The 14,309-nt window shown below is 33.6% G+C and overlaps 2 protein-coding genes across 2 annotated transcripts in view; both read left to right on the plus strand.

Annotated features, from left to right (window-relative positions):
- Nucleotides 1-1,977: 1,977 nt before the first annotated feature.
- Nucleotides 1,978-9,181, plus strand: LOTGIDRAFT_161035 (hypothetical protein; the record flags this gene model as incomplete). Its single annotated transcript, XM_009056277.1, has 6 exons — nucleotides 1,978-2,098; nucleotides 2,899-3,051; nucleotides 3,539-3,831; nucleotides 6,864-7,442; nucleotides 7,732-7,912; nucleotides 8,820-9,181. The coding sequence occupies 6 exons, from the start codon at nucleotides 1,978-1,980 to the stop codon at nucleotides 9,179-9,181; spliced, it is 1,689 nt and encodes a 562-aa protein (XP_009054525.1).
- A 2,357-nt stretch (nucleotides 9,182-11,538) lies between these two features.
- Nucleotides 11,539-14,309, plus strand: part of LOTGIDRAFT_161036 (hypothetical protein) — a gene marked incomplete at both ends in the record, with an annotated part of 5,185 nt that continues 2,414 nt past the window's right edge. Inside the window, 2 exons of the mRNA XM_009056278.1 lie at nucleotides 11,539-11,743; nucleotides 12,674-12,819. Of these exons, the coding sequence (XP_009054526.1) occupies nucleotides 11,539-11,743; nucleotides 12,674-12,819 (351 nt within the window). The remainder of the gene's footprint in view (nucleotides 11,744-12,673; nucleotides 12,820-14,309) is intronic.

Below are 14,309 nucleotides of genomic sequence, written 5' to 3' on the forward strand. Positions count from 1 at the left end.
TAGGAGCGGCAGGTAACCGAGTCTGAGTGAATGGCCAACAGTGGTCATTCTAGTCAGGCATTTTATGGTGGAGTAAGTGCACCAGTCAGCTGCTCTTGCATTGTCTGTTATATGATGTAGTATTTCGATATTTTGATTTTACGTAACGAAAAATAAGGTTATTGTTTCAGGGCTTCGTTATGCGAAATGGTTCAACAAAATACTAAGTATTCCTATCTGTAGGCCTACTTAAGAACTGTTTTTAAATATCTTTCTGTTTATACTTAGCTGAGGATGAAACCAGACATCATAGCTTTTCATAACATTTTTAAATCTAATTACATTAGAATAGACAATTGAGTTCGTTGAAAATCATAAAAAGTCTGCAGTAAAGTGTCGTTGGTAACAAAATTATTGGTCTGATACTGGATTGTAATCTGTGCCGTCTCAAAATTCAAAAGATTTGATAGGTTGATTATAAATTTTAACAAAAATAATCTCGAATCTAAAATACTCCGTGAAAGTCCGTTTCCCGACGTTTAATCTGTCAAGACGCTTTGCTAAATTGAACATTTCATTGGCAAAAATTACAAGGGTTTGGATTTCCTTGCATCAGAAATCAAATCAAATCTTAGAGATGAAGATGTAGAAATATTTTTAAGATTATATTCGCTTCTATATGCCGACGACACGATTATCATGGCTGAAAGTGAAAAACACCTACAAGTAGCTTTAAACGATGTTTCGGAATATTGCAAACAATGGAACCTGCATATGAATGCATCAAAATCAAAAATAGTTACGTGGTAAGTTGGATCATTCCCTGAATTCAAAATAGGTGATGAAAACGTAGAAGTGGTACTCGACTACAATTACCTAGGCGTAGTATTTTATTACGACGGTTTATTCAACAAACAGATAAACAAACAGGTTGTTCAGGCAAAGAGAGCACTTTATGTTTTAAATGTCAAATCCCAAAAACTAATCTTACCTATCGACACGCGATTAGAACTCTTCGAAAAAATAATTACACCAATTTTAATTTATGGAAGTGAAATCTGGGGGTTCTGTAATTCAAACCAAATTGAAAAATTTATAGAAGTTTCCTTAGGAGTTTATTAATAAATACTAGAAATGCTAACTGTATGCTATATGGTGAAACTGGAACTTATCCAATCCAGATTACAATTGATGTCAATATGGTCATGTTTTGTGTCAGATTAACTCAAGGAATGTCAAGTAAAATATCCTATACTATTTTAGCTCTTATTATGCAATTGTATAATAATGACAGTAGTACTAAAGCCTATACATTGGTCACATGGGGATTCCCCATTCCATTTCATTTCACGGGGAAAATGCGACCAATCTATAAGCTCCCCAAAAAGACCTAATCACCCTACATTTCATAAATTCTTACACCTAAACATCCTACATTTCATAAATTCTTTCACTAAAAAAAGACCTAAACCCCCTATAAATACTTACACCCTATACAAACTACATTTCATACACCAAAAACACCTTCAACCAATTTCCTACATTCCATCAAAAAAAAACAAGGATATTAAGAATACCCTTATATAAAAATAACATAACATTTCTTAATAGCCTAGTTTTAAAATAATGTAGAAGGGAGATAACTCTTTTTTTGGAAACACAATTTCTTCGTTAAATTAACTCATTTAAAAATAGGATGAGTTTAATTCTAAAGGACGAACAACACAGATTCGAAGATTATTCGGGCGACGGTAACTTTTCTTCATTATTTTCTTTAGGTAAAACAATAATTCCAAAAGTAGTTAGCTTTGTTTCAAACAACAAATCACTCATTTCAACCGGAGCGAAAGCCATCGGTTCAATCGCCTAAGCGGGAAAGAGTATAAGCGACACAGTGAAACTATCTAACGAGTTGAAAGAATTAGAGCTAATATGTGAACTGCGAAACAGGAGATTAGAAGAAAGGAAAGGAAAGGGTTTTAAAGTTATAGGATAAAAATGATAGTCGCTCACGCTCCAAAAACTTATTTTGGTTCAGATAAACAAAAAACATTGGGTTCTCTTCCTGGATTTCCATGGGCGAAATATCCCGGAGAAAAACATAATTACACCGGTCCAGGTACCAGGTTAGATCTGCGTTTAGACGAAAACGATAAACCCAAACCCGGCGAAGAACCAGTCAATAGAGTTGACGCCGCGACGCTTAAACACGACATACTATACAGAAATAAAGACATAAACTTCAGACACGAAGCAGACAAATGATAATCGAACTTGAAAATATTCCAAATCCAACTTTCAAAGAGAGAATGCAAAGGGCTCTGATCATAAAACTGTTAAAAGCAAAGATGAAATTGGGTATGGGATTAGCGGATGAAATATACAAAGAATTTAGAAAAACTAAAAACTTTTAAAAAGTTAAAGTGTTTGAAAAAGATGAAATATGGTCAGCCGATTTAATTCATATGCCAGTCGAAAGAGGATTTAAATATTGCTTAACAGTTATAGATTTGTATACGAGATATGCTTGGGTTATTCCTTTGAAAAACAAAACGGGATGATCAGTCAAACACGCATTTGAAACGATTATGAAACAATCTAACCGACAACCAGAAAGACTATGGGTAGATAAAGGAAGTGAATTTTATAACAAAAATATCAAATCTCTGGGATTTGAAATTTACAGCACGCATAATGAAGGTAAAGCTGTAGTAGTAGAAAGATTTAACAGGACTCTAAAAAATATATTATTCAAAAAGTTCACGGAATTGAAATCCCAAAAATGGCTTAAAATAATACCAGAGGTTGTAGATGAATATAATAATAAAATTTCATTCATCTATATTATAAAGTCAATTAACGCGCAACATAACTACGAAAATGAAATAAAGAATTTAAATATTAAACCCAAATTTAAAGTCGGAGATCGAGTTCGTATTTTCAAATGTAAAAGCAAATTCGAAAAAGGTTACGTTGGATACTGGACAGACGAAATATTCATCGTTGATAAAGTAAACACCACAGCACCTCCGACATATGAATTAATCGATCAAGACAAAGAACAAATTATAGGTAGGTTTTATCAAAACTAACTTCAAAAAACCGACTTTTAAAAATGAATATCTTTCTCGATAAATATGGAACCGATACAACCACAAACTTTCAACTTATGAGATGGGCGAATGAATTAAATATATCACCGTTTTATTATTGTATGAGAGATGAAATAAATGATCTGAAATATAAGGTAAATTTTACGCTATAACAAATATACATACTTCCGATCAAAAAGGAGTTCATCATTCTGCTTTGTACTAATACTCTTCAAATGACTTATATTTCTTCGATTCTTATGGATTAGAACCCACTGAATTGACTAATCAACCAATCAAATGTTCAACATTTCAAATTCAATTACCGGGTCAAAAATTTTTGTGGACAGCTTTCACTTTGGGTTTTATATCAGTTGAGTTTAGAAAAAAACAATTCGAAGAAATTGTAATAAATTTAACTCAATAAAAATGGCGAACAAGTTTGGATTAGGTTCTTTATCTTTTAGAAACTAAAAAACCTAACACTACAGCGTGGATAAATAAAGCGAAACCTTACTTTGTGGATCAAATCGGAGACACTCTTCAAGTGGATTTAGATATGAACAATTTCAAAGTAACTTATTTAAAATCTCCGGAAAACGATAATGACGCTGTTCACAAGAAATATCTACGGGAACAAATAAATTCAATTGAAGTAAATAAAAACCATTTAGAAGATAAAATAAGTAATGTGAAAAGATTCTTCAAACGTCAACTAAATAATAAAAATGTTGTTAATGAAACTAAACTACAACAAGAGGTAAGATAGCATGCCAGGCAAGGTAATATACGTCCACTGATAGCTTTGTTTGAAATTGAATATTTGTTAGAAAATAGCAAACATAGTTAAAAATCAAATACATTTGTAAGAATAACGGCAATACTTTGTATTTTAAATTTCAAAAGGTTTAGTTTCGACTGTGATCAATTTCATCAAGTTGTCAAATTTGTTTTAGACTTCTGCTTTGTAGAATAAAAATTACGTGTTTTACAAGATTTTTGATCAGATTTATCCTTTGGTGATTTCAATAAGTCTGTCATGAATTGTGTATTTGCAGATTATATTCAAGCAAATTAGGTTGAAATATATTTTTAAAAGTTTTATGTATCGAGTTTATGACAGGTGGGAGTTGCTAATATTAACCACCTTTTTTCTCCTGTTGAATTTAATCTTTTTATATCCTTACATTTTTTTTCTCGAAGATTTGATTAGTTTGCATGAAATGCAATGGATTTGTAAGTATACTTGATTGCAGCTGTCTTGGCTAATAAGGACAAGAAAAGAATTGAATTTTACTATTATGACAGTTTATCCATTAGCAATAATTCTATAAGTAATTACTGCTCAATGTGCCACATGAATAAGAAAAAATGTGATAAATTAACAAAGTTTTAATTCAAATAATAAAATAAACTAAAATAAATGCAAAGCACTGTGTAAAAACAACAGTTATGAAAATTATAATATGTACACTAACACAAATCTATGAAATATACTTATGATCATGCGACTACTTAGGACTGGGCAAAAATAATCAATATATAATTTTGATTATCGAATTTTGTAAATGATTAAAAGTCAGTTAAATTTGTTTTTTTCAACATGATCTGCTACATGGTAATTGGACAAGTCACATCAGATTATATGTGATGATTATACATTTTAGAAATTCTATGAACCAGATATCAATAAATGACAAATTTATACAATATCAATACAATATCAATAGACGGAAATCAGAAGATTTCTTCATTAAAATTTTTGATCAGTAGCCTGTTTTCAATAATCGATTTCAATTTGGTAATTGATTCTTGACCTCAGTTTATTGTCAAAGTTGAAGTTGAAATGTTCGAAATGTAATCATATAATTCAATTTGTTAAAAAAGCTACTTAATATCAACCTCTCAAGAATCAGACCAATATCAAGTTGTGTATCTCCAAAAACCTTTTTGTGAAAAAGAATTTAGTCACTAAACACTCAAGCTGAATTAAAATCACATGAATAATGCTGTAGATTGATTAGTAATGATTAGAATTGAAGCGCAAAGAGAATCAAAATAATTGGAATGTATTGAAAATGGTAATATACAAAAAGAATTACTAGTTATTTTCTAGCACTTGTTGACATAAAATCGAGAAATACTTTGAAATGAATTTTTACAGCAAGTACACATTGTTTTTTGTATCAGCACAATTGGTGAAAATGAAATGATTAAGCAAACCTTTTCTCTTGAATGACATTTATAAAATGAAATCAGATAAACTGCTGCATCTTGGGATGTCACATGACTAAGCTATGATTGGATATCTGTCTTGGATTTTCCACTTGGTCTATTTATAGTATCTTATGATGCTGTACATGTATGGTGGCTGGTTAGGGACATGTTAAATGATTAAATTAAATATTCTTATTTGTTAACCAAAATAGTTTCTCAGGAAAATAATGACATCTATTGTAAATTGTGATTATGAACAAAAAAATTGTGACTTGTAGAGTCTGTCAAGAATTGTGCCTCCTAGAGTGTTTACGAGCTAAAAATTGAACGCGTTTTCAAGAACAAGGGCAATAATTCATAAATAGGGTCTATCCTTGGTTGATAACGAACACTCATACCAAGTTTCGTCAAAATCCTTCAAGAATTGTGCCTTCTAGAGTGTTTATGGGCTAAAAATTGAATGCGTTTTCAAGAACAACGGCAATAATTCATACTAAATATTTTTCGATTTCGCTGATTTTCAATAGGGTTTATCCTTGGGTGATTACGAACACTCATACCAAGTTTCGTTAAAATCCTTCAAGAATTATGCCTTCTAGAGTTTTTACGAGCTAAAAATTGAACGCGTTTTCTAGAACAAGGGCAATAATTCATACTTAATATTTTTCGATTTCGCTGATTTTCAATAGGGTCTATCCTTGGGTGATAACGAACACTCATACCAAGTTTCGTCAAAATCTGTCAAGAATTGTGCCTTCTAGAGTGTTTACGAGCTAACAATTGAACGCGTTTGCAAGAACAAGGGCAATAATTCATACTAAATATTTTTCAATTTCGCTGATTTTCAATAGGGTTTATCCTTGGGTGATTACGAACACTCATACCAAGTTTCGTTAAAATCCTTCAAGAATTATGCCTTCTAGAGTGTTTACGAGCTAAAAATAGGACACGTTTTCAAGAACAAGGGCAATAATTCATACTTAATATTTTTCGATTTCGCTGATTTTCAATAGGGACTATCCTTGGGTGATAACGAACACTCATGCCAAGTTTCGTCAAAATCTGTCAAGAATTGTGCCTTCTAGAGTGTTTACGAGCTAAAAATTGAACGCGTTTGCAAGAACAAGGGCAATAATTCATACTAAATATTTTTCGATTTCGCTGATTTTCAATAGGGTTTATCCTTGGGTGATTACAAACACTCATACCAAGTTTCGTCAAAATCTGTCAAGAATTGTGCCTTCTAGAGTGTTTACGAGCTAAAACTTAACAAGGGCAATAATTCATACTAAATATTTTTCGATTTCGCTGATTTTCAATAGGGTTTATCCTTGGGTGATTGCGAACACACATACTAAGTTTCGTTAAAATCCGTCAAGAATTGTGCCCTGTAGAGTGTTTACGAGCAATTGTGGACGGACGGACGGACCGACGGACATGGGTGACGACAATATACGCCCCCCATTTCAGGTGGGCGTATAAAAAGGTTTAATAAATTTTATTCAAAAAGAATTGGTCAACGTAGTGAACAAAACTGAGTTACAAAATTTAATTTCATTAATATCTAAATTAGAGGATAAGATTGCAAAACAAAAATTAGACATTCAACAATTAATAGATAAAATTCCAGATGAAAATGAAGATACGTTTCAACAGGAATTAAATGCTCTGGAAACTAAACTTAACAGTGAATTACAAAAAGAACTAAGAAATATTCAACAACAAATACAAAACAGAGATGATAGCAAAATCAAAACCTATATTCAACAACAAATACAAAATATTGATGATAATGAAATTAAAACCTATATTCAACAACAAATACAGAACATTGATGATAGTGTTATTCAACAACAGTTAACCACTATTAATAACCTAGTTTTGAAACAAGACAAAAATATAGTCGCATTAGAAAAACAATTCAAGCAAGAATATAAAGCATATTATTTTACTCTTCCATTTGGAAGTTTGAGTGATAAAGATGCTTCTGTTACTGACAATATTGATAGGTCAAAAGACTATGAATATAAAAAATATGGATTCACAGCAAATATTAGAGTATATTCTCCAAAATTAACCTCCCCCTTTAAAATATTTAATTCTCAATTTCTTTTTTTTGAAAAAATTTTAATTGAAATTATTTTTCCTATACAGGTAAAAGTTGATTCATTATAACTCACACAACGATCACCATCATATAATAAATTTAACACTCGTAAAGTTCTTCAGTTTATCAATGGTAGAGACAATGTAGAAATTAAAGAATATGAAAGTAACGACGAAAACAACAAGGTTGATCAATTATATGAAATTAAAACGAGTGGAAAATATATAGATAAAAAAAATGATATTTTTACATTAAATGATATTGGAAACGGAAACTCTACCATCAATGAATATCATTAGAAATCCAGAACTAAAAAAAGTAAGAAACAATTTTCAGTTTTTACGAGCAACAGACTTCGAATACGTTAAACTATATTTTGTTACTAAAAGTTTTTCACACGAAGATAGCTCTTCAACTGATTTATTTACCTCAATTGATATTCATAAAAGTCAACAAGGAAAACAATTTATAATATTTTCATCAATAATTGAACGTAATGATGGAATAGAAGTTGGAGGTATATATACCTGTAGATGTATGATAAGAATCAATATCGAACAACCAAAATTTTCAGTTCATCTAAGATTAATGATTCGAAAGAACAAATTTCCTTAGTAAGTGTAATAGTTGTTTTCATTAATCCTGAAATAATTATAACAGATAATGAACGTCTTTATGGGCAACCTATTGTTGATCTTAAACACTTTTCATCTTTTGGTTTATAAGAAATTCATTTAATTTAATTACCTAAAAAATGGAACTAGAAAGCAGACAAAACTACATGATAGAAAAACAAAACGAACTAAAAGAGAAACTAAAACAATTCAAGAAATGTAGACAAACATGGAGTAGAATTGATTCTGTTTTCAAAACATTAAGCACAGTTCTAACAGTAGGGATAACGGTGGCAACAACCGTAACCGGTGGAATAATGCTTCCAATAATTGTCCCAACTGTATTAGCCGCGTTCACTGCCGTTCAAACTTCATCTTGTGGTTTGATTACTTTAGGTTTTACATCAAAACAGAAAGCTCATTATAAAAAGAAAACAGAAATTTTAAATACATATCTTAATAAATTATTCTTTTTTTCGAAAGATCGAGAGAAGATAAGAACATAACCATTGAAGAAATAGAAAAATTGAAACTGCTCTAAGTGCGTTAATCGTGTTTTAAACGAAGACTACACGAGAGAATTTCAAGATTTCATCAACAGTTTTTCAAAATCAAACAGAAAAGGAGTTATGACAACTGCTAGAATCTGTGAATTCAATAAGAAATTTAATACTAATTTTCAAATTTATATGCCCAATCATAGACATTTTCAACCAAAGAAAGTATCCGAGGAATAAGATTGAGTATTTTACTTACATAAATCACATTTCTGTCTCATTAGAAGAAATAACAAAACCTTACGCATTACAGAAATAGCAGATAATTACGATGAAAACGTATGGAGAATTTGTAGAGATGATAATGCGATAAAGCAAGTTTCACCTCTAGAACTAAACGTTTTTCCAACCATTCACGATGATTGTTTATACGCATGGGATTGCGAAACCTATAGCGAAAAAAAAGCCATTCCTTATTCTTGCACGTTAATCAATTTAGAAAAACTAAGAAAAATGTTAGACAGAATAAAACATAACTTTCCAGATTTAAATCCTACAGATAATGTTCCAGAAGAATTTTATGATAAACTAATGAATATAGTAGAAATATTTGTGGGTAAAGATTGCATCGATCAAATGTTACAACGTTTAGGAAAAATAGAAAAAAAAGAATAACATTAATTGCTCATAACGCTAGCGGTTTTGATAGCTGGATCATGATCAAAAACGTAAAAAAAACTAACACAATGCCCTTTAAAAACATTCAGAGGAATTCTGTCTCTACCTTTAACTAATTCATTCACCGATGAAGATTTACAGAAAAAATGTATACCAATATCGATAACACTACTGGTTTAACGGCAGTTCGTAAAGCTTTTAATAGAAACCCAGATCCAAACAGACCCGACGATGCAATTCTACAGCTTTTAGAGATTTGTCTTAGTCGAAACGATTTCACATTTAATGATAAAACATATTTACAAACTTCAGGGACAGCAATGGGCAAACGATTCGCCCCTTCGTACGCAAACCTTTTCATGGCAGAGTGGGAACGTGAGGTGTTGCCCCTCTGTCCATTTGACCCACTTTTTTACGGACGCTTTTTGGATGACATTTTTATGGTTTGTACTTATTCTATCGAACAGTTTTGGTAATTCTTTGAAATTCTCAACAACCACCATCCTTCTATCAAACTAACCGCAAACGTGAGTGACAAAAGCATAGACTTTCTCGATACCACAGTCTTTAAGGGAGATTCCATAGCAGAATCAAATAAACTGGATATTAAAGTGTATTTCAAAGAAACTGATACTCATCAACTCTTGCACAAGAGCTCCTTTCACCCAAAACATACCTTTTCTGGTATAATTAAGTCACAAGTTTTACGATTTCATCGAATTTGTACAAGATCTTCTGATTTCAACCAAGCCTGTACGATCGTTTTCTCAAAACTGAAAGAGCGTGGGTACTCTAAACGATTTTTACGAAACATAAAAAATTCCACCTTAGCACAGATAGCAGCTAAAAACAGACTTTATGCCGAAGTACCTCCAGGTTTAAGAAGTGCTCCATGTTTGTCCAGTAGATGCAAAACATGTCCCTTTATATCAGAAACTCATTATTTTGTAAGCAACTCTACGAATAAAAGGTACCCGATCCAGGAACATCTAACATGTGAACATTCGAATGTAATATATTTTATTTCATGCAAGAAATGCCCCAAACAATATGTAGGAGAAACTAAGAATAATTTACGAACTCGCTTTAATGCTCATAGGTCAGACATCAAATTAAAGAAAGACAAGCCTGTTTCTAATCATTTCAACCTCGACGACCATTCAATAGACGATCTCACCCTAATCCCAATTGAGCGTATAGAAATTGACTTGCCCGAAGATGAAACTACCAAATTCCGTCAATCTAGGGAGGCCCATTGGATTGAGACATTGAATACAGCAAGACCTATAGGACTAAATATTCATCATAATGTAGGCATAGCACCCTTTGTTGTCCCGTTTAATACAACCAGCAATCGAGCAAGCAAGATAGTTCATGCCCACTTTAAGAGCCTTCAAGAGAAATTCCCCCATGTCTATAAGCAGAAAATGATAGTTGCATATTCAAAAAATAAGAACTTAAATGATAATATTGTTCATAGTAAACTAAAAACAATCAGTACATAACAGATACTATACTTCTCGCCCACCGGGCGAGTTATTTTTTCTAATTTCAGATCAGAATAAGAACAGAAGAAAACCCAATATCAAGACCCTTAATCCTAATTTCTAAATAAAGTGTCTGCTCCACCCTAGGCCTGTACATTTGGGAGAATCAAACCCTCCCTTCCCCGAAATCTAATTATTTGCAAAATATTATTTTCATATGTTCCTATCAACATGAAACATCTAGTGTGGCGGCATGGGGTAATTCATCTAATCTACCAATGAATTTGAGAAAGATCACTGATATCGATATTGCAAAATATACCAAAGATAACTGGGAATTTTTAAGACACGAATGGGAACTTTACGCTAAAAGAGATACGTTATGTCTCGGAGCTTGTTTGATAAAATACAATCAAGCAATGAAAGAAGTTGTATTTCAGAATATTTCCAATAATCTAACGGCTCCTTCTTTATCTTTAAAGGGTTGGTATTATTTATATCATTACGATAAAGAAATGGTTGAAGAAGAATGGTATGAAAGTACTAGAATGGTTCCGATACACACCGAAAAAGAAAACGTAGAAAAAGTTTACTCACATACACACCCTTTTAATCGATATTTTATCAGACAAAGTATTAAAGGTGGAAGAGTTTCGGCAAATTGAAAATCATTTAAAACGAATAAAATGGATAAAATTTGTAATGTATTAAGTGAATACACAGAAACACCAAGTGATAATATAATTGATTTATTCAAAGAATATAGTGCTAACCCAAAAGATAAAACGGAAGTTCATTCGAGACATAAAAAAATTAAAATGTACTAAACTAATGGCATTTGATGCTAACGGTTTATACGCTTCCGCCATGTCGGATTTAGACAGCGAATATTCGAGAGCGGAAAGTGGTAGACCATTTCGACAAGAAGAAAATAAAGAATTTGTTAAGCTCTTTAATGAGCAGAAATTCAGACCTAGAACTGCTATTTTAAAAGTCTGGTTTGAATATCCTACTAACATGTTCTTCCAACCCATACCAGCTAAAGATAAAATCAGTTTTACGAATAGAATAGGTAAAAAGGAAATTGGCATTAAAATCAGGTTCAGAAATGGTTTCGGTTATGACGTTTTAACATAGATCGATATTCAGGAAACAGTGAAAGCCTATTGGGATAGCAATTGGGATAAATTAAATGAAGCTGGGTTGGTGTCCGAAAATGATTATTGTAAAGGAAAGAATGATTACGGTGATGGTGGAATTATATTTGGTTTATATTTAGCGCCAAAACCATTCCTCGACACTTGAAAAAGGATAATATTTCGAAAACCGGTTCGTGTCAATTGCGTAAGTTTTTGTTTTACTTGTTATAATTTTTCACATTGTTAGCGTTATTTATCACCTAAATATATATTTTTGCATTTTTCATCATAACTTTCATCTTACTTTATATATCCCCAAACCCAGTTTGACTTATTTGCATAATTTGATCCCCACATTTTCACGCTAGCATATAAGTTTCCTCCTGTTACATCCGCTGTACATTCCCTTCCTAACCATTTTCATTATGCTCCCCAACTACAACAACCACTGGCAAGAAACCAGACATAGAAACACTAATCGTCAACCAAACTAATATCACGTACCCTACAACGGCCCCGTCTTCCATCGACCTCTACCACCTACCAATCGCCGACCACCAACCAACCCATCCAGCAATATCCCACCCTAAAGAATGATTACGGTGATGGTGGAATTATATTTGGTTTATATTTAGCGCCAAAACCATTCCTCGACACTTGAAAAAGGATAATATTTCGAAAACCGGTTCGTGTCAATTGCGTAAGTTTTTGTTTTACTTGTTATAATTTTTCACATTGTTAGCGTTATTTATCACCTAAATATATATTTTTGCATTTTTCATCATAACTTTCATCTTACTTTATATATCCCCAAACCCAGTTTGACTTATTTGCATAATTTGATCCCCACATTTTCACGCTAGCATATAAGTTTCCTCCTGTCACGTACCCTACAACGGCCCTGTCTTCCATCGACCTCTACCACCTACCAATCGCCGACCACCAACCAACCCATCCAGCTATATCCCACCCCATCGCCGACCTACCTACAACACCTACCAATCAAGAGGTAACCATCGACCTGACCAACAACAGAAACGACTACCAGCCCACCGACGCCAACCAGTCCCCACTCATAAGGAGGAAGAACCCTTTGTGAAGGTGTTCCTCCAATTTTTGCAGTGCCTCCATCATTTGGCAATCCTTACTTTTCAACAGCAAGGCGTTTACCAGCGTTTACCTTCAAACGCAAAGTCTCTGAGTTGGATAGTTTTATCCGTCCAGCAATGAAAACATCAGCTGTTGACGCTAATATTAGATCCCTCAATCGGACATGGCTCTCTAAGGTTACGCAGGTCCTGATCGACCATTACCAAACCACACTTCAAGAGAAGCTGACCACCATTCGTACCAAGTCTTTATCATCAGCTGCCGTCGACCGCATCGTTTCTCATGCCCTGTCCTGGGCCCGCCGCTCCTATGGGAAACTTACTCTAAGCTGTAATCACCAAGTTCTACCAAACAATCAACGAAACAGAAACCAGAGTAACCATATCTCTACCAACTGAAATGGACACTACACCTGCACCATCTAGAGCCACGACGCTGCCGAACCAAACCCCTAAATGAGCCCGAAGTTCACCTACTCCTAGTCCAGCAGACATGGGTAAACACTCTCGTAGAGAGGGCACTCCCCTTCTCTTTTCACTTTCAGACTCGTCTTCCCCTTCCACACCATCTGAATCTTCACCACGTGATCCAGGATCCGCCAACCTATCTTCCTTCTGTGCGTTTTTGGACCAGCAAACCACCCTTCAGTCTCCATCGAAGTCGAGACGTATATCCAGACCTCCCCCCCCCTCGAACCAGATCCCAGTCCGTTCCCAATGCTACAATTCTAAAAACTACCAAACCAGTACCAATCACACCGTCGACGACCATTATATACGCTACCAAACCGTATTATCACCAAACCAAGGACAAATCATTATGGAAGCTACCCGCTCTAAAGAAATCTACCTTAATTATTGGATCATCTAACCTGAATCGAATTACCAAAACCAGTTCAGACACTGAAATACATTCTTACCCCGGTGCCCAAATCCATCACATACAGTCAATCCTGGAATCATACGACCATGATCCCAAACCTACTACCATTATTCTTCATGTAGGCCTCAACAACCGTGATCAGCTACCAAAGACCTCCTTTAACCAAGCCCAGAAATTAATCGCCACAGCCAACAAAACCTTCCCAAACTCCAAGATCCTCTTCACATGTATACCCATTTCAAATAAAATCTCGAAGAAAGCACAACAGAACCTCAGCACTCTCAACAACATGATGATGGAGTCCAGTATCAACAGCGCAACAATCTTACCACCCTACGAAGAAGAATTCGAACCAGTTGATAATCTTCATTGGTCTCCAGAAACAGCAAACAGCATTTATTTGTTTTGGATACACCAGCTTCAAGCATCGAGTAAGTCTTTAAACTAATTACTGGGGATAAAAATACTGAGAGGCCACCGCTAGGCCAAACTGTAGTTAACTTGAGC

This window comes from Lottia gigantea (genome assembly GCF_000327385.1).
Source record: "Lottia gigantea unplaced genomic scaffold LOTGIsca_27, whole genome shotgun sequence".
Lineage (NCBI taxonomy): Eukaryota > Metazoa > Mollusca > Gastropoda > Lottiidae > Lottia > Lottia gigantea.